The sequence below is a fragment of the Arctopsyche grandis genome, chromosome 5 (genome assembly GCF_051622035.1).
Source record: "Arctopsyche grandis isolate Sample6627 chromosome 5, ASM5162203v2, whole genome shotgun sequence".
Lineage (NCBI taxonomy): Eukaryota > Metazoa > Arthropoda > Insecta > Trichoptera > Hydropsychidae > Arctopsyche > Arctopsyche grandis.
The window spans coordinates 2,070,670-2,092,422 of record NC_135359.1 but is presented as its reverse complement, the minus strand read 5'-3'; the positions used below and the strand labels follow the sequence as shown (position 1 = coordinate 2,092,422).

Here is a 21,753-nt window from a genome sequence, read left to right as displayed (position 1 = left end):
CTCTCCTGATGGCAGTCCTGAATTGATGTAAGGAAATACCTAATAGATCAACCTCATTCAGTTCCCCGTTAAGCATACGATAAACACGCTGTAGATAGGAATATTTTAGGGAATTGGTTTTGAAAGGATTAAGTAAAAAGAGTGCAACGTATCTAGAATACCTAATTGGGATCCTGAAACCAACCTTACTCAGTAAATCAGAACAATCAAGGAAACCATTTAGGAGTTTAAAAAATAATGCAACATCAGTGAGTCGTCGCCTGACAGAAATGTTGTTAAAGGATAGGATTTTTAAAATATCAGGAATTAACCTTTGCTTCACCTGTATGGAATAACGCCTCGAATACTAACCTTTCCAAGCTCCAAGTAATACAAAATAAATCCCTAAAAATAATTTATAATACACCCATATATACTAACCTGAAAAAACTGCATGCTATATATAATATTCCGTTTGTTACAGACATTACTAACAAACTAACCAGTAGATTCTATGACAGAATCACTAATAACCATACTAACACACTTGTGAAGATTCTCGGTGATTACAACAAAATGTCTATACCCTTCAGGTATAACACACAGATTACCTAAACACAATCTGCTTTAGGTCATCGACTTTAGAGAGTCTTTAATTAATGTTATGTATTAGATGTATTATGAACATTTATAAGGATTGTAAATAGGTTTTTGAGCTCTTTTTCATATTATGACTTAGATTAACATTAGAATAATATAATACTGTGATTACTAACCAAATTAAATTAAAATTGTAAAATAGAAAATGATCAGTAGATCAGTAGCTATTAAAATAGATATAAGATGTATTGTGAATATAATTTCGTAATAATAAAAAGCATTTAAAAATCAAAATCAAAATTATCATCAACAGTAGTATGGCCGTAGGTAGGAAAACGGTAGCGTAAGGATTTCAATACGAAAGTGCCATTTTGTATTGAACAATTGAAATATGTGTTTTTGTATCTTTTAAAAACAAATGAAATTAATTTCGATATATTTTTTTAAATACTTTTGAATTTATGATTCGGCGTATTATAAACCGCACTCAGTTCGCGTATGGCGCTCGTACAAAGTGCAGTTTCCGATCGGCCAGTGGCGTACGGCGAAGTGAAATGGTTCTCAGGCTATAAAGGCAACGTAAGCCGTTTTCATCGGTTTATTTGAATGCTTGCACTCGGATGTGACGCCACGATCTTTACCGCTCTGGTGCATTTATTTCGGGGTACGACAAACCGCAATCACCCCCCATCGGAAAAAAAACCCCCCCTCCTGAGAAGTGTTAACAATAAGCGAGTGAAAAGTGCAACTTTAGAAAATGACTGGTAGTTCGCGACGTACAACAAGTGGACAAGGACGTGTTATTTCGAGAGCTTTCGTCGCGAAGTGAGCTTTTTCAACGAACATGTTTCGCGTTGATAGACTGTGAAGTGTTATTATTTAAACTGCAAGGACTTTGTGCATCGTTTGTGCATTTATATTTAAAAAAAAAATCATAATGGACGATATCAAGGTAAGCTTTATATATATTATTATTTTTATATATTATATATTATTTATTTAAGTTTAAGTTTGGACCATTGTGGCATTACACGAGTCCCTAATGCAATATAATTATATTTTTTGATTTTTAAATGCTTTTTATTATTACAAAATTATGTCCACAATATATCTTATACTTATTTAGTAATAGCTATTGATCTACTGATCATTTTCTATTTTACAATTTTCATTTAATTTTGTTAGTAATCATAGTATTATATTATTCTAATGTTAATGTATAGCATAATAGGAAAATGAGCTCAAAAACCTATTTAAAATTCTAATATAATTATATATGTACATACATAGGTATGTAGTCAAAGTGTAATATTAGATATGTTTCTTTAAATATGAGTTAATTATTATTATTTAAATTTAGATAATATATTTTTTTCTTATTATAAATGGGTCATTATATTTTTAAGTCCACTTTCCATCATTTCCGGGAATGTTTTGCGTTTTACAATATTTAAAATACTAGCTTGTGATAAGTTTATTCTGCTTTTCCGAGATTCTGGACATATCGAATTAAAAGTAGTGATAACAATTTATGAATTAAGGCAAACTTAGATAGTGTTTTTGGAATTGAAAATTAGACTTTCAAATATAGTGGCTCATATATATAACATGTGAATTGTAGGAAATTAAATGTATTATTTATTTTTTTAAATTAACAATATTGTATACTGCGATTCAAGGTATAATATGTTAATTAAAGTTTTCCACGTTTCTGATTTGTTTATGTAATTTCAATCTTTGAAAGAATTGTAAATAGGTTTTTGAGCTCTTTTTCCTATTACGCTGTACATAATAATATAATACTATGATTACTAACAAAATTAATTTGAAATTGTTAAATAGAAAATGATCAGTAGATCAGTAGCTATTTAAATTGATATAATTTAGTAATAATAAAAAGCATTTAAAATGAAATCAATCTTTGAAATTTCAAATATATAATCGGCATTTATTTTTTTAATTACATCCCTTTCCTAAACGGGTGAAACTTTTATTTAAAAAGCAATATTTAATGCTTTTTGGCAGCATAATATATGTATGAACCTTCAATTGATAACATCATAGTCATCATTTGATTAAAATACTACTTTTTTATTTAAAGATACTTATTTTGGTATACCTGCATATGTACATATGTTACTGACCCTTCGTTTTAATAATCCATTAAATATAGATCAATATTAAAATGACATTTTGTTTAGTATTATATATTTGAAATAGTTTCATATTCGTTGATTGGATCGTACATACATACAAAGGGTACTTTAATTTAAAAAAAAAAACGAATCAAAAAGAGTTCGTTATCGACGTAAAAAGGGTTCCAAATAAATAAATCTGTAAACGTTATATCGTAAACTGTACATTCCATTCTTAACTGCGTACCTGAACACACTCCTTACAGATTACAACTGAACGATAAGACCTTTCGTTGTTCCTTTTCGAATTATAATGGGCATTGTTTATATTTGTTTCGTTTTGGAATCGTCTCTGATGAAAATCATAATCATAAGAAGCGGAGAAGCGCTCTCGGCACACATATTAGATTTTTTGGTCTGGTTTGGCCTGAATTTTCCACGACACAACTGACGCGATCTAATCAAGACCGACTTCTAATACTCCATTTACTTTTTTCAATGCTAAAATTTAAATCAAATCGTGCACTCGAACTCGGGTCAAGTGCTTGAATCGGAAAAAAGAGGATATGGGAATTAAATTCAGCCTCTAATCCATTTGGAAGCGTGTTGGATGTGTTATTTCAATCGCACAACCAAAATGTTAATATGAATGTATTAAAATTAAACAAAGTTCCGTTCAATACGACACTGACCTTACTGAATTGGAATGTACGGGTTAATGATCCGATGTTGAATTTCTCTCGGACGCAAAGCACACAACGAATAGACACAATATAAATGGATCATGTGGCAAATTTGACCTTTTCGCGTCCATTGACATATCGCATTTGCGAGGAGCCGGCGAAATTGACGGACCGTTCAAAAAGTCACTAGTGAAAGTGTCTGTCAGTTCATCAAAAAAAAAATGTATCGAACAATGAAAAGTTTATGTTGAATTTATTATTATTCTTCGTCAAGTTCAACACGCTTTTTTTTCTTCAAAATGGCCAGTATGTGCATTTGTCGTATTTGCACGCCAGTTTCAATATAGCACGTAGTGGAGGCTCTTTTTGAACATTATATGTGTGTCAACGTGTTCGAAAGATCCAGTGTGTCTTTTAAACTTGTGCATATTCAAATTTTTGTATGAATATTTAGCGGATAGTATCTGTTTTGTTTTGGCTTTGGTGTGGTGAAATTTTATTTTAGCTCATACCAAATAGGCTTTTTTATATTTCAAAATATGAATGCACAAATGTAGATATTAATGATATATACATAGAGTGTGTGTATAATTAATTTTTCCATTTTGATCAGAATCAAGTATAAAATATGAAAAATAATCGTATTTATCATAATTAAGAGTCGCATCAATGAAAATATGCTGGTTGATTCAGATTTAAATTGAGTAAATATATGATTTTACAGAAAAAAGGATGTACAGATTTTAGTACAATGATACATTAGTAGCATTAGGTTATAATAATGTTGATCGATTTAAATTTTATTTATTATTTATATTTTTTGGAATCTTTAGACGTAGGACTAACATCTGTTTCCATTCAAATCCATTGGTATTGATGTATTTAAATTATAGATATGTATAATTTTAATTAAAGTGGTTTAATATACATATATACATAATATTATATTCATAGATGTTTTAGCATTTATAATACAATTTAAAACGAGTGATAAATGATACGATTTAGTATATCTATACTTTGTATAGTATTTCCCTTTTATGCTATTAATTGTTATACCTATTACTAAAATTGCCTAACTATATACATAGATATAACCTCATCTTTGAAAGTCCTTTCTGATTGCTTTTAGCGAAAGCATATTTGATTTTGATTTTTAAATGCTTTTTATTATTACGAAATTATGTTCACAATACATCTTATATCTTTTTTAATAGCTACTGATCTACTGATCATTTTCTATTTTACAATTTAATTTAATTTGGTAAGTAATCATAGTATTATATTATTCTAATGTTAATGTACAGCATAATAGGAAAAAGAGCTCAAAAACCTTTTTACAATTCTTATAAATGCTCATAATACATCTTATACATAATAGTAATTAAAAACTCTCTAAAGTCGATGACCTAAAGCAGATTATGTTTAGGTAATCCGTGTTTATACCTGAAGGGTATAGACATTTTAGCGAAAGCATATAAATATGTATGTATGTATGTATAGCCGATTTCAGCAGTTCTATTTATATACATATTTACCAAAAGGTATATTTAGATTGAATACAGTTTAGCATAGATACTATCACGTCTAAACGTGCATTTCCGGCGAAAAATATGACTGGCTCTGTCGTCGGATGCGCTCCGATGCAATTACACATTTATTGAAGAAAGCAAGGCAGTGCAAGGGCACGATCGTGACGGGAGTGCATCTCGCCGAACGGAGATGCATTTCTCATCGATGCGAAAATTTCGTGTGAGCAAAACCAGTTTTTCGACCCAATAAGCATACAGGTAGAGCTCGGTGACCTTCTTCGTTAGACGGATATGATAATAACGATTCGCCAAATGTCGAATGATTTCTCTGTTAGATACGTTAGGACGTTTGGCAGATTGTCGATGTGCGGTTTCGCTTTATGACCCCGCAAATGATAGATATGTATGTGGCTCTGAATGTAATTTGAGTTAGTTTGTAGATTGATTTAGAATACTAGATCACAGACTATGATTCACAGTGTTGATTTAGTTGAATCTCATCTGCAATGAATTATGTGAATGGGCGATTAAATCCAGTGCAATTTAACATTTTGACAATTGTTTTGTACAATTACAACTGTCAATATGTCGCAAAAATAATTATTTTTGTCGAATTTCAATTCTGAAAATGCTTATTGTAAAATATTAGTTGGGTTAGTTTGCAATAAAGGCTATGGTTTTTGGTTAGATGAATTTTTAATTGGTTTTAAAGATATACAACGTAATATTTTCTAAATCAATTCATTCAATTCAAGAAATTTGTATTGTATTTTGAAGAGTATAGTATTGATTTGTGTCTTTTTAATTGTCATATTTATACAGTTTGCATAACAATTCAGTTCCAGAATTCTTATAAAACACTATTCCATTTGTATGATATTTTTCTTTAGATTAGATTTTAGTTTTATCAAGCAATTTAGGTTAGGTTAAGTTTTATCTAAAAATTTAGCTTAGGTTACGTCTTATCAATCAAATAAGGTTAGGTCATGTTTTATCAAAAAAATTACATGATAGGTTAGGTTATAAAAATTGATACTATTGAGTGCAGAATCTTAGAATTGAAAATCTATTATTTTACTTCTTATTTAGATAAATAAGAAGTGAGTTATATAAATATATATATATATATATATATATATATATATATATATATATATATATATATATATATATATATATATATATATATATATATATCAGTGACTTACGTATGTAGTATTTTTGATATTCTCCAACTCCAAAGCTGTAGTTTAAATATAACTATGCATAAAAAGACGTGGCACAATTTTCATAAATCAGAAAGAAATACATACATAGTTTAATTGAAAATCTTATTTTTTAAATTTATAATTGAACTAATTTAACGATTTAATATCATAGGATGTGAGAAAAGTCTCTCGAAAATATAGCGTTGTATTTATAGTAAAATTATTAATATATGTATTATTAAAATTGCGGTCGTATTTAAAAGTTGATAATAGCGCTCATCTTAATATAATATATACTATGAATAATTCATAAATAATCGTCACTTTAGAATCCTTCAAATGTTTTCCTATATATGAAAGCCTCGGCATACTTGAGACATACTCTCTCTTTTAAAATATGATAGTATTATAATATTTCAAAGATTATTATTTTTTAATTATTTATTCTTCCTTGGGTTTAACTCACTAGCTTCTGATTTACATATTGTCGTTAATAGAATCTTATTTAAATCGAACGAACGAAATTTTCGAACGATTCCATACAACTAAGTATGTGGGAACTCGTAGCGCGAATCTTTTATTGCCGTGCGAGTTTTGCCATGCAAAGGAAGCCGCATGAATGGTATTTATCTTTGTCGTACGATCTGCAATTTTATTAACCGCTCATATTTGACTCGATTAACCGGGTTTCATTGTAATATGGAAGAAAGTCAACTGCTCGCACCTATTCTATTGTTAATAATTGTTCTATATAAGTTTATACACACACACACACATACATACACATCACACGTCCACTCGAGTTAATAAAACACACAATAAATGCAAATTTTCCATTCATAAAATTCGCAACAATGTTTCTAATACATTGAGCTTTTATGTATAGAAAACATTGTATCTGAAGAAAGCATTCAAATTTATATGTACATTTATTGATGTTCGCCACTTCGAGAATCTTTTTTTGTCGACTATAAAATCAAACTTATGATTTTAAGGTTTAGTTCTTTTATATAAAATCCAATATTGAATAACTTTGACCGACATTTAAATTCATTTTTTAGACTTCGACGCGTATCTAGACGCGAAACCCAAATTTTACCAATGTATTAAATCTAAAAAGAAAAAAACTAGGTTATTGAATGATAGGTGGGCAACTTATGATACCCAACGGAATGTCGAAAGAAGCAAGTTTGATTAAATTAGAAGTGTATTAGGGAGACTAAATGAGAAAAAAATGGAATTAACTAGAAGAATATACCCCCTATAATTTGAGATGAAGTTGATATGGAATTAAAAAAAAAAATTGTACGAATGTTCTTTAATTTGGTCTGACCATCTTATAGGACACTGTCCTCTTGCTTGCCATCCCAGTTTCTCTAGACTCTCCACATTCTTCCTGGCAATATGACCAAAGTAGGAAAGAATTATTTTCTTTCATATTGTTAAGAGTCCCTTTGAAACTGCCATCTCTTTGAGATGTTAATAATGATTAAAAGAAAGTTTTCTTTGTAAAATTTTTTCAACTTTCCTATTTTATCTGCCTTATCATAATCATCATCTACGTCCATTCGCCATCCACTGCTGGATGAAGGCCTCTCCAACACGTTTCCACTCGTCTCTGTTTTGCACAACCCTCATCCATCTCACCCCATACATATTTATAATTTCGTCTACCCATCTTCCCTGCGGTCTTACTTTTACCCTTTTGCATTCTCTCGGGTACCATTCTAGCACTTCATTTGTCCACCTTTCGTCTGTTCTTCTAGCCACGTGGTCCACCCATTGCCATTTCAATCTCTTCACTCTATTCACTATATCCACAGCCCTTGTCATACTTCTCACCCACGTATTCCATTTCCTGTCTTTCCTTGTTAAGCCGAGCATACAGCGTTCCATACTTCTTTGATTGCATTGATTTTGTGAAACATCTTGGGCGTTCAATGTCCAAGTTTCACATCCATATGTCATCACTAGCAAAACGCATAGCCTTAATTTCAATAAATAAAGTAAATTGATTTTAGGCATTTATCTAATCCTAATGATTCAAGCAATCAAATTCAATAAATTTAAAAGATTTAGCACCTGTCTAATGGAATTTATAAAACACGAATTCATGAGAAAAAATTCTGAAGATAACGTTCGTAATTTGATTTTTATATTCATGTTCTATATTTGATTTTTATATTCATGTTCTATATTTGATTTTTATATTCTTTCCTCGTCTTATAACGTTCCATAAATTGAGTGCATTTGACGTTCAACGTCCAAGTTTTACATCCATACGTCTTCACTCGTAAAACACATTGATTGAAGATCTTTTTCTTCAAGCAAAGTGGCATTTTTGATTTCAAAACCACATTCATTCGTCCAAATGCACTCCATGCCTTTATTTTATGAACAAAAATTATACAAATCATCAAGCTTTTGACTTTTCTTCTTTATATATTAAAGTTTATCTATTTCTTATGATGATATACTTAATGGATAACTGGTAAATAACGAGATACTTTAAAATTTTCGTTGTAAGAGTTTTGGTATCACGTTCGTGCGTGAATAATGCTTGCACTTGGAGCCAAAACTATTTTCAGTACACTAATGACTTAAACACAGGTGAAATTTTGCGTGTGTAAAAAATCGAATGACTTGCGGATATTTATGACGTTTATCTCGGATACGAGGTCATAAAATAATGTGTCAGGTTTTCACTTTCAACGTAGTATCGTCGGGTCAGTTGTTGGCGCGAGTCCAAACGGTACATTAACGTGTATACAAATTAATACTATATTAATTCATATGTTTTCCTGTTTACATATAAATAAATATATGCAAACGTAAACAATTCCACGCGCGTTTTGCGTTTCAAGATGCGAAACTTGAACTTGGCAAAAGTCTACACGGTGAAAGTGAAGATGCAAATTTTCTTCCGGGGATTTGTCGACCTTCACTTCTCTCGGATTGTTATTGCTCGTAAATTATAGTTTTAATAGTTTCATTAGCACCGGCCGTTTTGTACCTACCGATCACAGATCGTGATTGTGTCATTAAGAGTCACTAAGTCAGCTTTGAAGCAACATAATAACGTGTAATGATTATTGTTTCGTTTAAATGTGTTATGATGTTTGCATACTATACGTACGTGTGAAATTTCGAAAGTCTTACAGAATATTTATAATAAAGACAAAAAAAAATTGTCGTGTTTATGTAAAATTCTTACAAATTAGAGTGACATGTGTTTTCAAGTGCGATACACCAAGCCTTTATAGTTTTTATTACACCCATTATGTCATATGAAAGCTTGTGAATTAAATGAGTATATAAAATTTACCCAATTACTGATTGTACAAGTTTGTTCAGTAAATAATTTTATTGGATTCATTCAAATTGTTCATTTTATAGCAGACTAGCTGTATTACCCGGCTTCGCTCAGTGTTTATAATATAAACCGCTTAAACATGACTAAGCTAATTTAAATTAAAAAAAAAAAAAAAATTTTAAATTTTAAAAAAAAATTTTAAAAAAAAATTTAAAAAAAAATAAAAAAAAAATAAAAAAAAAATCAAAAAAAAATCAAAAAAAAAATTTTAAAAGATCAAAAAAAAAATCAAATTTTTTTTTTTGCCTTCTAGGGCTTCGCCCTCGGCACCCCCCTTAGCCTTTGCCTTCTAGGGCTTCGCCCCTCCACGCCCCATGAGCAATTGCCGTTTAGGGCTTCGCCCCCACGATCAGTTGCCTTTTAGGGCTTCGCCCCTCCGCGCCCCCATGATTCAAAGCCGTCTAGGGCTTCGCCCCCCTTAGTTAATGCCTTTTAGGGCTTCGCCCCCCGCGCCGCCAAGATTAATTGCCGTTTCGGGCTTCGCCCCCCTTAGTTAATGCCTTTTAGGGCTTCGCCCCTCCGCACCCCCATGATTAAATGCCGTCTAGGGCTTCGCCCCCCCTAGTTAATGCCTTTTAGGGCTTCGCCCCCCACGCCCCCAAGATTAATTGCCGTTTAGGGCTTCGCCCCCCTTAGTTAATGCCTTTTAGGGCTTCGCCCCTCCGCGCCCCCATGATTAAATGCCGTCTAAGGCTTCGCCCCCATGATCAGTTGCCTTTTAGGGCTTCGCCCCTCCGCGCCCCCATGATTAATTGCCGTCTAGGGTTTCGCCCCCCTTAGTTAATGCCTATTAGGGCTTGCGCCCCATGAGGCTGGGCCCCCCGGGCCCCCATTCGGGGCCCCACGGGGCTGCGCCCCTTGTGGCGCCCCCTTTTGAGCCCCATGGGGCTGCGCCCCATGAGGCTGGGCCCCCCGGGCCCCCCGGGCCCCCTTCGGGGCCCCACGGGGCTGCGCCCCATGTGGCGCCCCCTTTTGAGCCCCATGGGGCTGCGCCCCATGAGGCTGGGCCCCCCCGGGGCCCCACGGGGCTGTGCCCCTTGTGGCGCCCCCTTTTGAGCCCCATGGGGCTGCGCCCCATGAGGCTGGGCCCCCCGGGCCCTTTTCGGGGCCCTTGTGGCGCCCCCTTTTGAGCCCCATGGGGCTGCGCCCCATGAGGCTGGGGCCCCACGGGGCTGCGCCCCTTGTGGCGCCCCTGGCGGGGCCCCATGAAGCTACTCGCCTTGCGCCCCCGCGGGGGTGAATCCATTGAAACGAAAAAAACAAATCGGCGCCCATGGATCGAAAAAAAAAAAATCGAATCACGTGTTCGATGACGTCACCGATCTACGGACGACGACGACGACGACGACGAAAACGACGAAAACGACGACCAAGGATACATACAAAGTCTCTTTCCAAATTATAGATTAGACTAGCTGTATTACCCGGCTTCGCTCAGTGTTTATAATATAAACCGCTTAAACATGACTAAGCTAATTTAATTAAAAAAAAAAAAAAATTTAAAAATTTAAAAAAAAAATTTAAAAAAAAATTTAAAAAAAAATAAAAAAAAAAATCAAAAAAAAATCAAAAAAAAATCAAAAAAAATTTTTTAAAAAATCAAAAAAAAAAATCAATTTTTTTTTTGCCTTCTAGGGCTTCGCCCTCGGCACCCCCCTGAGCCTTTGCCTTCTAGGGCTTCGCCCCTCCACGCCCCATGAGCAATTGCCGTTTAGGGCTTCGCCCCCATGATCAGTTGCCTTTTAGGGCTTCGCCCCTCCGCGCCCCCATGATTCAAAGCCGTCTAGGGCTTCGCCCCCCTTAGTTAATGCCTTTTAGGGCTTCGCCCCCCGCGCCCCCAAGATTAATTGCCGTTTAGGGCTTCGCCCCCCTTAGTTAATGCCTTTTAGGGCTTCGCCCCTCCGCACCCCCATGATTAAATGCCGTCTAGGGCTTCGCCCTCCCTAGTTAATGCCTTTTAGGGCTTCGCCCCCCGCGCCCCCAAGATTAATTGCCGTTTAGGGCTTCGCCCCCCTTAGCTAATGCCTTTTAGGGCTTCGCCCCTCCGCGCCCCCATGATTAACTGCCGTTTAGGGCTTCGCCCCCCTTAACTAATACCTTTTGGGGCTTCGCCCCTCCGCACCCTCATGATTAAATGCCGTCTAGGGCTTCGCCCCCATGATCAGTTGCCGATAAGGGCTTCGCCCCTCCACGTCCCCATGGTTAAATGCCGTCTAGGGCTTCGCCCCCATGATCAGTTGCCTTTTAGGGCTTCGCCCCTCCACGTCCCCATGGTTAATTGCCGTCTAGGGCTCCGCCCCCATTATCAGTTGCCTTTTAGGGCTTCGCCCCTCCGCGCCCCAATGATTTAATGCCATCTAGGGCTTCGCCCCCCTTAGTTAATGCCTTTTAGGGCTTCGCCCCTCCGCGCACCCATGATTAAATGCCGTTTAGGGCTTCGCCCCCCTTAGTTTATGCCTTTTGGGGCTTCGCCCCTCCGCGCCCCCATGATCCGCGCCCCCATGATTCGGGGCCCCACGGGGCTGCGCCCCGTTTGGGGCCCCATGAGGCTGCGCCCCCCCGGGCCCCCTTCGGGGCCCCACGGGGCTGCGCCCCTTGTGGCGCCCCTGGCGCCCCCATGAAGCTACTCACCTTGCACCCCCGCGGGGGTGAATCCATTGAAACGAAAAAAACAAATCGGCGCCCATGGATCGAAAAAAAAAAATCGAATCACGTGTTCGATGACGTCACCGATCTACGGACGACGACGACGACCAAGGATACATACAAAGTCTCTTTCCAAATTATAGATTAGAAGAAGAAGATTGTGTTTAGGTAATCTGTGTTTATACCTGAAGGGTATAGACATTTTGTTGTACGCGCATTGACCTGCCAAGTCACTGTAGTATTGTTTTTTTTTTTTAATTAAATTAAATATATTGAAGTATTTGATTAGTTAATAACACTTCGACACGAAACATGTTTCAGAGACGAGATATGACTTTTCTTATAGATCTATGCCCAGTGAACACGAATCTGGTAATAAAAAGTGTTGATTGGCTCGAGATTCGGAGATACATACATATATGTGTTTTTTAAATCACGCGATTTTTCTATATCTTGGTGTTGTTCGGTCGATTTCTCAAAATCTGTTAATTTTCTGTTCAAAATAAATATTGGAATCTATAGTCGGGTATTTTATCTTTCATTTGTAGTACTTTTCAGCTTTAAAATCTCTCTAAGTAGTCGTCCAGTTCAAATCAAAAATCCCAAGTGAAAATACGTAATTTTGACTTTTGATTTGAACTGGACGACTACTTAGAGAGATTTTAAAGCTGAAAAGTACTACAAATGAAAAATAAAATACCCGACTATAGATTCCAATATTCATTTTGAACAGAAAATTAACAGATTTTGAGAAATCGACCGAACAACACCAAGATATAGAAAAATCGCGTGATTTAAAAAACACATATATCTCCGAATCTCGAGCCAATCAACACTTTTTATTACTTATTATTATTATTATTATTTTTATTATCTATAAGAAAAGTCATATCTCGTCTCTGAAACATTTTAAAAGTCGTCATTTGTTGAACAGTGTAATTTATTAATAAGTTATCAAAAGCTGATTTTGGAATTTAAAATAGAAATACTGTTGTGAAGAGAATAAAAGTTAATTTCCTAAAAATTGAACCACAATCAAAAGATACAAATGAGCCGTTTCAAATAACCGTGTTTACATTTCATACGGAAAACACTCCATACGCTTCTCGGCTATTATCGAATTTTACTTTCTTCCTCGGCTCAAATTAGCCTTGACCTTAAAACCGTAAAAAACGAGTTCGAATCGGAAATGCGTTATTTAGTAGGCGTAGATGTAAGTTAATAAAAAAAAATCCGTATTGGATTTCATTGCCGTTTTGGAAGTCGGTGTGAGATGATTGATTAACCCGCGACATATAACACGATTTCATTATAGACTTTCACAGCTATAAACTAATATACCAGACGCTTATCACGCATGCCAGGTCGTGTACAAAACAGTATAAAACGCTCCAAAAAAATTTGGCTATTTTTTGCACCGTCTTTCACTTTTAAAAAAGGAAAATTCCGCGAGAGACGACCCGAGAAGAACGATCAGCTCACGTCCTCGACTGTTTCGAAAAGAAACGTGGTTTTGTTTGTTTTGTTGGTCTTCGTGTATTTTTGTAGATCGATTCATAATTTGAGGTTTTGTCTTGTGGTATGCACGATTGCCCTGGTTAAGTTGTCGCTACCGGTATTTTGACGTTTGATATTGAAATACAATGTTATGATTTTAAGTAGATCGTTAGAATGGTAGAAAAGGTTCTAACCCAATGCTATCAATTTCCATTGCATATGTTCTCTTCCAATACATAAGGGATCATTTTCATAACCCGATCCTCATTATCGGTCGAATTATAACAGTCCTAGATATTTCATAATTATGTGCAAAACACAATCCTAACTAACCAGCAGTCTAGCTTAATGATAGTGTATATGTTTAGCACCAAGTGATCAGCGGGTTCGATCCGCCATACTGCTGATTAGATTTGGGGGTATTTGCGACTCCAAATCGATCGTTTCTTATCAGAGTTTACCAATTTTATCTGATCATTGTTGAAAAGGTTCCTCAAAATTGTCAAAAAATCATCTTTCCTGTTGCTACAAATCTTCTGTATTTATTGTGTGTATAATTTGTAAAAAATATGTATAAAATCTAAATCCATAGATGTCTCAATTGATTGATTCTGTAATTAATTAATTAATTAATTGTTATTTCATGTTCTTCAGCTTCTGGAAATACAGTGATTTATGTCATAATAAAATTCTGCATTGTTTGTAATTAATTGTCCAGGAAGGCTTATTGGGGTCTTCCTGTCAAGCCTTCCTGGTATATATCTATGTAAAAATAAAATAAAATATTCAACCAGCAGCGTGGACTGGTGGTTAGCATATATGCTTTCAAACATAGGGGTCACAAGTTCGAGTTATATTGGTTGCTGTTGGCTAGACCTTCGTTTGTGACTCCAGGTCGATCGTTTCCTATCAGAGTTTGCCAATTTATCTGATTTTCATTGAAACGGTTCCAACTAATTGGCAACCTTTACCCATTTCTCGCAATTTCGCTGATTCGTATAAAAATGAGGCAAATTTGTCCATAAATGTCTCGCAAATTTCAAGTTTTCGAAAGTTGTTTCATCTAAAAATTGTATATCGATGTTTGTAATTCGCCAGGAAGAGACATTTGGCTTTACCTGTTAGGTCTTTCTGGTACATATATGTTACATATATATGTATATAAAATAAAAATACATTTAAGATGTGAGTCAAGTTTTATTGATGAAAAACATCTTAGATGAAGTTTTTCACGTACTAAGTAAATGGCCCATAAAACTTTAAGATTTATATTCGACTTATATGTATGTAATAGAGTAAATTTCACAGATTTTATTCAGATCATGCGTTCAAATTTCACATGAAGAAACTTTCAAAAGCAACTTTATTATCGTTTGAAGTGGTTTCAACACAGAAAAATTCAACAAATTACTACTATGTAAAATTAAATGAAAAATTCGCCCGAGTCATGATTTTTCTATTCAAGTATGACTTTAAATTCAAAATTCAGTTCACTTTACGCGCCAATTCGTTACTCCATTCTCTCGTTACTCTCTAGTACTTAAAAACATATCGTTTTCACACATTTTTCACGCGCCATAATCCAAAACACACCCACTGAATGGTCTGTGGAAATCGAATCAAAAAGTAAAACGGGACAACTCTGTGATACTCCGTATCCGATCCGATCGCATTTTTTTTTCCACATTTTGAATGAAAAAATAACACTGTTACATAACGATACGACGAGGAATGTACGTTTACGAATGTGTTAGAAAGTTCTGGTGACAGCAATATGCACTTAAAGACTACCAAGTACAATCTGGCAACGGCAATTGGTACAAAGTAAACTATTCAACGTGTTTTATGTTTCATTGTATTAAGAGGAGACTAGGTAAACATTTCAGATCGAAAACATTTGATCAACAAATTCACAGTGTGAAATACAAAAGAATTATTTTTCGATTACATATCCAATAAACATTATAGGTACATATGTTTGTAACGATAAAGCATTTTTGTTATGTAGATTTAGCTGGTAATTGATTTTCAAAGAGTAAACTTATATCTATGGAATTTAAGCTTTTGCGAAATATGACAATTTTGACCATAGATTACTATCAAATTAAATCATTACACTGTTCGAAAAATGACGGGATATGACTTTTCTTATAGGTAGATCTATGCCCAGTGAATACGAATCTGTAATAAAAAATGTCGATTGGCTCGAGATTCGGAGATATGTGTTTTTTAAATCGTGCGATTTTTCTATATCTTGGTGTTGTTCGGTCGATGTCTCAAAATCTGTCAATTTTCTGTTCAAAATGAATATTGGAATCTATAGTCGGGTATTTTATCTTTTATTTGTTGTACTTTTTAGCTTTCAAATCTCTCTAGTAGTAGTCGTCCAGTTGAAATCAAATGTCATAGGTACGTATTTTCACTTGGGATTTTTTCCCACTGTTAATACTATTTTATATTGAGTATGTTCAATTGAAACATGTTTATTGGGATAGTGTTCTGGCCACACTATTTTTTGTTTTCGTTTAAAAGGGTTAATTGAAACTGTGCTGAATTTTAAATCGGTAAAATTTCGAGCTAAAAACTCGTACTAGTGGAGCACGGTACGGTTGTAAGGTTGGGTTAATGGGAAAGGTTGTCAATTTGTTGAAACCTTTTCAATGGTAATCAAATAAATTGGCAAACTCTGATAGGAAACGATCGACCTGGAGTCACAAATCCAAGGTCTGGCCAGCAGAAACTAATGGGATTTGAACCAGTGACTAATTTGTTCAAAGCATTCTATGCTAACCACTAGTCTTCTTAGTTTTCCTCTAGCTTCTTTCAGAAGCTATTTTGCGTGGCCTCAAATGGAAGAAACTGCATATAATGATAAAAAGGATAATGACTTTGGGGTTAGAATAATATTTAGAAGCACTAATTTCAAAGCGGCTGAATTTGTTTATCGATCATTAAAAACTTGTTGTTTGATTCATTTGAATTATTTAAATATGAGGAATACGTAGATAAATTTTACAACTAAAAAGTGCAACCGTTTAAATTTTTAGTACTTTATTTTAATGTAAAAATTAATGTAGAAAGCTGTAAAATTTTAGGAAAAAAATGTAGGTAATGCAAACAAGTGGAATGTTCGAATTCTTCATTAGACGAAATTATCTTTAAATTTGTACTGCAGATTTTTTTAATATATATTTCCATATACAATGAATATGCATATATAATAAATATATCATATGTAATGAATCAAGTTATATATAATATACATTTGTATATAGAACAGTGTAATATAAAATAGCCACTAGCACGCAATGCACTTTTGAAGAATTTCATTCGATGGATTGTTTCAAATAGAAATTCCGACCATATGCAAATGAATATTGTATGATTAAGTCGACAGACGAATCATTACCACGACTGATTAATTTGCATGGTCTGGGGGAAACGGGTGCACCGTTGAACTGCATCAGAGTGCATCGTGAAACTATAGCGAGCTCGTTGAACGCGATCGCGCTTTTCTATTTGGCAAAAAGCACGTGTGAATCGCGTCGATTGTCAGTTTACATACATAGTACATGCTATTTGGTCTCACAGCCCGCCCCACAGTTTTATGGTAACTAGTACGTTCGTATAAATAAATCATTGCACTCACTTTTCTCTCGAGCCGATCTTGTATGCGCTACACACCGCTTTTTTCCTCGTTCGTAATTGTTATTGTCGCGCACATGTGTGTGCATTGCACGAATGCATTCCTTGGAAAATGCAACGACTCTTATACAAGATTTCGTCAAAAGACAAAAGAGACGTTAATTGATTAGCATGTCGCCGGCTACCGGCGACATGCTAATCAATTAACGTCTCCGTATTATATAAAGTCACAACATGTCGTCAAATAAATCGGTAGAAAGTTAACTAATTATATTTTTTGATTTTTAAATGCTTTTTATTATTACAAAATTATGTCCACAATACATCTTATACTTATTTAGTAATAGCTACTGATCTACTGATCATTTTCTATTTTACAATTTTAATTTAATTTTGTTACTAATCATAGTATTATATTATTCTAATGTTAATGTACAGCATCATAAGAAGAAGAGCTCAAAAACCTATTTACAATCCTTATAAATGTTCATAATACATCTAATACATAACATTAATTAAAGACTCTCTAAAGTCGATGACCTAAAGCAGATTGTGTTTAGGTAATCTGTGTTTATACCTGAAGGGTATAGACATTTTGTTGTAATCACCGAGACTCTTCACAAGTGTGTTAGTATGGTTATTAGTGATTCTGTCATAGAATCTACTGGTTAGTTTGTTAGTAATGTCTGTAACTAACGGAATATTATTTATGGCATGCAGTTTTTTCAAGTTAGTATATATGGGTGTGTTATAAATTATTTTTAGGGGTTTATTTTGTATTATTTGGAGCTTGGAAAGGTTAGTATTCGAGGCGTTATTCCATACAGGTGAAGCATAGGTTAATAATGGTAATTTGAACGCACGATATAATTTTATTTTATTTTGATTTGACTATTGCGATTAAATATTGGGTATATTGAAGATATATATACAACATTTTTAATGCTAGTTTTACTGCAACATGCAATGCTAGAACTTTGTGCCTATTTTTATTTGAAATTGAAGTAATTTGTAACACACTTGGTATACATACAACACTACATATGAATGATCTGACAAGCAACAGGTGTGTTTTTGATATACGAGTTAAAGTGGTCTTCAATTTACCGAAAAGCTTTGATTTATACGGTTTTAAGTTAATAGTAAGTTTCATAGTCGATTTTTTTAATGTACATCTTATGAGGATGTAGTTTTTTATTAAATTTTGATGAGAATAAATAATTTCGAAAATTGAGTGCTAATAAAGTTTATTCTTTATTAGCACTCAATTTTCAAGCAGTATTTTAAAATCATGCATTTAATATTCTACTACTAAATCTAATCCTCAAATGAAAGAGGAAGGCTAAATAAAAATAAACAAACCAAAATTCTTCATCATCCAATACTCTTATCTGATTTACTAAAAAAAATTACAGTGGAATAAAAAGGCGTATCTTAATAATTCATTGAATTGAGCCTTGAGGCTTAAAGCGTCATTAGGAATAGTAACATTAGTAGTTAAAATTCGTTGAATAAATACTATATAGAATATAATTATTAAAATATTTCTATAAGAATAGCAATTTTCAATGTATACGCATAAATATTTATTGCTCAAAAGTGAAAATTGATAAAAATTTCACCGCATTTGACAGAATCGAATAGACACACACACACACACAATCACCATTAAATCAGAACAACTCAACATTAATTCAATGGTGAAATTCAGATGAAGCGATCGACCCGAATCGATGGTGCAAAACCCAAAACGAGACGTGACCATATAACGCTTTCGATAATAATACATATAATCGAAATTTTTGGTACACACCCTCTGCCAAATCACAAATTCGAACCGATAACTGTAATGACACGTACACTCACACCTGTGCTTTTTGCACCAGGTTCGAATTTCGCTAATCTAATTATTTAACTGGTTCAATTATCGCATTCACGTGTTCTCTCATATATCCACGGCAACACGGTTACGCGGCTAATTTATGAGAAATGCAAATAATATCTGTACAATGTACGTACATATGGGGAAAACTATCGTTTTTTTTTCGCACGAGCTCGAATCGATCGCATAATACACTTAATATCGATTGTGTGTGAAAATATCATAAATTGTGCAAGGAATATGTATTTTTTTTTTAAATTAATTTTATTATTAATAAATTATTTTCACAATACATCTAATATATATCCATTTTAATAGCTACTGATCTACTGATCGTTTTCTATTTTTCAATTTTAATTTAATTTTGTTAGTAATAATAGTATTATATTATTCTAATTTCAATACAGCATAATAGGAAAAAGAGCTCAAAAACCTATTTACAATTCTTATAAATGTGTATAATTTTTTTTATGTTAGTAATTATAGCATTATATTATTTTAATGTTAATGAACAGCATTTAATGTTAGTTAAAAGAGCTCAATAAACCATTTTATACTACAACTTGTCTATATTAAAGTGCCCTGATGTCATCTAGAATCTAAAATAAATTCTAAAATAGGGATGTTATGTGGCATGCACTAAATTTTATTTTATTTTATTTTTGATTTATTATTATAGTAAATTCATTAAAAATGGACAAAGAATTAATGACTGATTGAATGATCTGACAGATTACCCCAATGCGTTATATACTGTCATGTCTCTTATAATACTGTCATATCTTATATACTACAGTCTTATAATACTGTCATGCCTTATTATACTATCATTATATGCACAAAAGTTTTAATCCAACCCATTGCGTAGTTTAAAAATATATAAAGAGTGGTACCCCCTCCGATCAATTTTTTTTCCGACCGGGGATGGATTCTAGATAGAAGCAGTTGAAATTTCGAAGTCATTCATCTACATATTCATCATTTATCTATTGATACTTCGTACAAAAATGAATTAAAAAACAACTATTTTTTTTGAAAACTGTCTCAATTCTGCTCTTTTTTTTAATATTATACTTCAAAGTCATTTAGGATGTTATTAACTGGAAAATTATGAGTTGTTTTACTTACATATATACATATAAGACATTATAGTTTTGCTACCGTTGTATATTTCCTAGAGTATTATATGGTCAGTATATTTAGTATAAATACACATTCAAAAGTGGAGATGTTATATGGCATGGAAAAACTTATATCAATTTCTCTTTTTTGGCTGAATATTGTATTCCGAAGTTATTGAAGACGTTGATGAATGGCATATTGTTTACAGTTTGACCATATTGATTAATATTACTGCAGAATCGTATGACTGTTCAACGAATGGCTTTTCAACTGTCATTATTTAATTCGTGACTAATTGGCAGCCGCAACTATTTAGTAAGTATTCAACGTTTAACTTTCAATTGAAAGTTTATATAAATGTGCGTCACATCCTTGCGGAAAAATCTTAGTTTTCCGTCGATTTTCGCAAAGCACGTATGCATGTAGATACAATAGTAAAAGAGAAATTGCTCAAGCGCACTCCTTGCATTCTTATTGACTACATTAGAGAATTGTTGTGTTTGAAGATGCCTGCTGAATTGAAAATGAAGAACAATAGCGCTCTTTTCGCAATCGGTATCCACTCGTATGCAAAATAGGTTGTACGTATGGGTAAAGGGGTGTCAACGGGTTAAGTTCCATTGTCTTAGCCACGATTGTCCTCGAAGGTGTGTTGCGTAATATTTTGGTCTTATTCATAATTTTACACGGTCGTTTTCTTATCTCGCTAAGTGTGTTTGCATACATTGTGTGATGTGTTATCTGAATCCGTCACAGAATCGTTCATTTTTTTTAGACTAACATTAGGAATTGCCGCAACGAAGGTTGACTTTATTGTTTTGATTTTTAGATTACATGTTACGCGTTATGTAAAATGGACAAGTTGATGGATTCAAAAGTCATGTTTCTCACACGAAAATACGTGTTCGGCTTAACAATAAAATTACGAATGGTTTAACAATAACATTTTTTACATGACATTGGAGATTTTGATCAACTTTTAACAATGAAAAATGTTTGGCAATCGTATTTTTTGTATTGATATTTCATCAAGAGGCCTACATAGTTTCATCTGTATACATTATTATATAGCTATCAGTAATTAATCAATAAAAAAGTCGTATACGAATAGTACAATGATACTAGTAATTTTCATTTTGAAAGAAAAAAAAAGATTTCGTTTTATTTTTATAAACTTTCTTTGGGAACTTATTATAGAACAACTATAAAAAATTAAATATTCAATTTGATATTAATTTTTCTCCAAAAATACAAAATAAATTAACTTTTAAATAAAATCGCATCCTTTTAAAGTTGAGATATATTTACAATAATAAATTAGATTATGAGGCTCTCATTGAGAGATGCTAGTTTTTTGGAATATCAAAAAAATCAGAACTTTTTAACAGAATGAGGACTAATATATATTTCATCATCATCATCGTCATCTACAGCGATTCACCATTCATTGC

At 33.6% G+C, this 21,753-nt stretch overlaps 1 protein-coding gene across 1 annotated transcript in view; it reads left to right on the top strand.

Annotated features, from left to right (window-relative positions):
• The first annotated feature begins 1,345 nt into the window (after positions 1–1,345).
• LOC143911667 (uncharacterized) overlaps positions 1,346–21,753 on the top strand; it is a 45,508-nt gene continuing 25,100 nt past the window's right edge. The window contains exon 1 of the mRNA XM_077430656.1: positions 1,346–1,531. Coding sequence (XP_077286782.1) covers positions 1,517–1,531 — 15 coding nt within the window. The 5' untranslated portion in view covers positions 1,346–1,516. The remainder of the gene's footprint in view (positions 1,532–21,753) is intronic.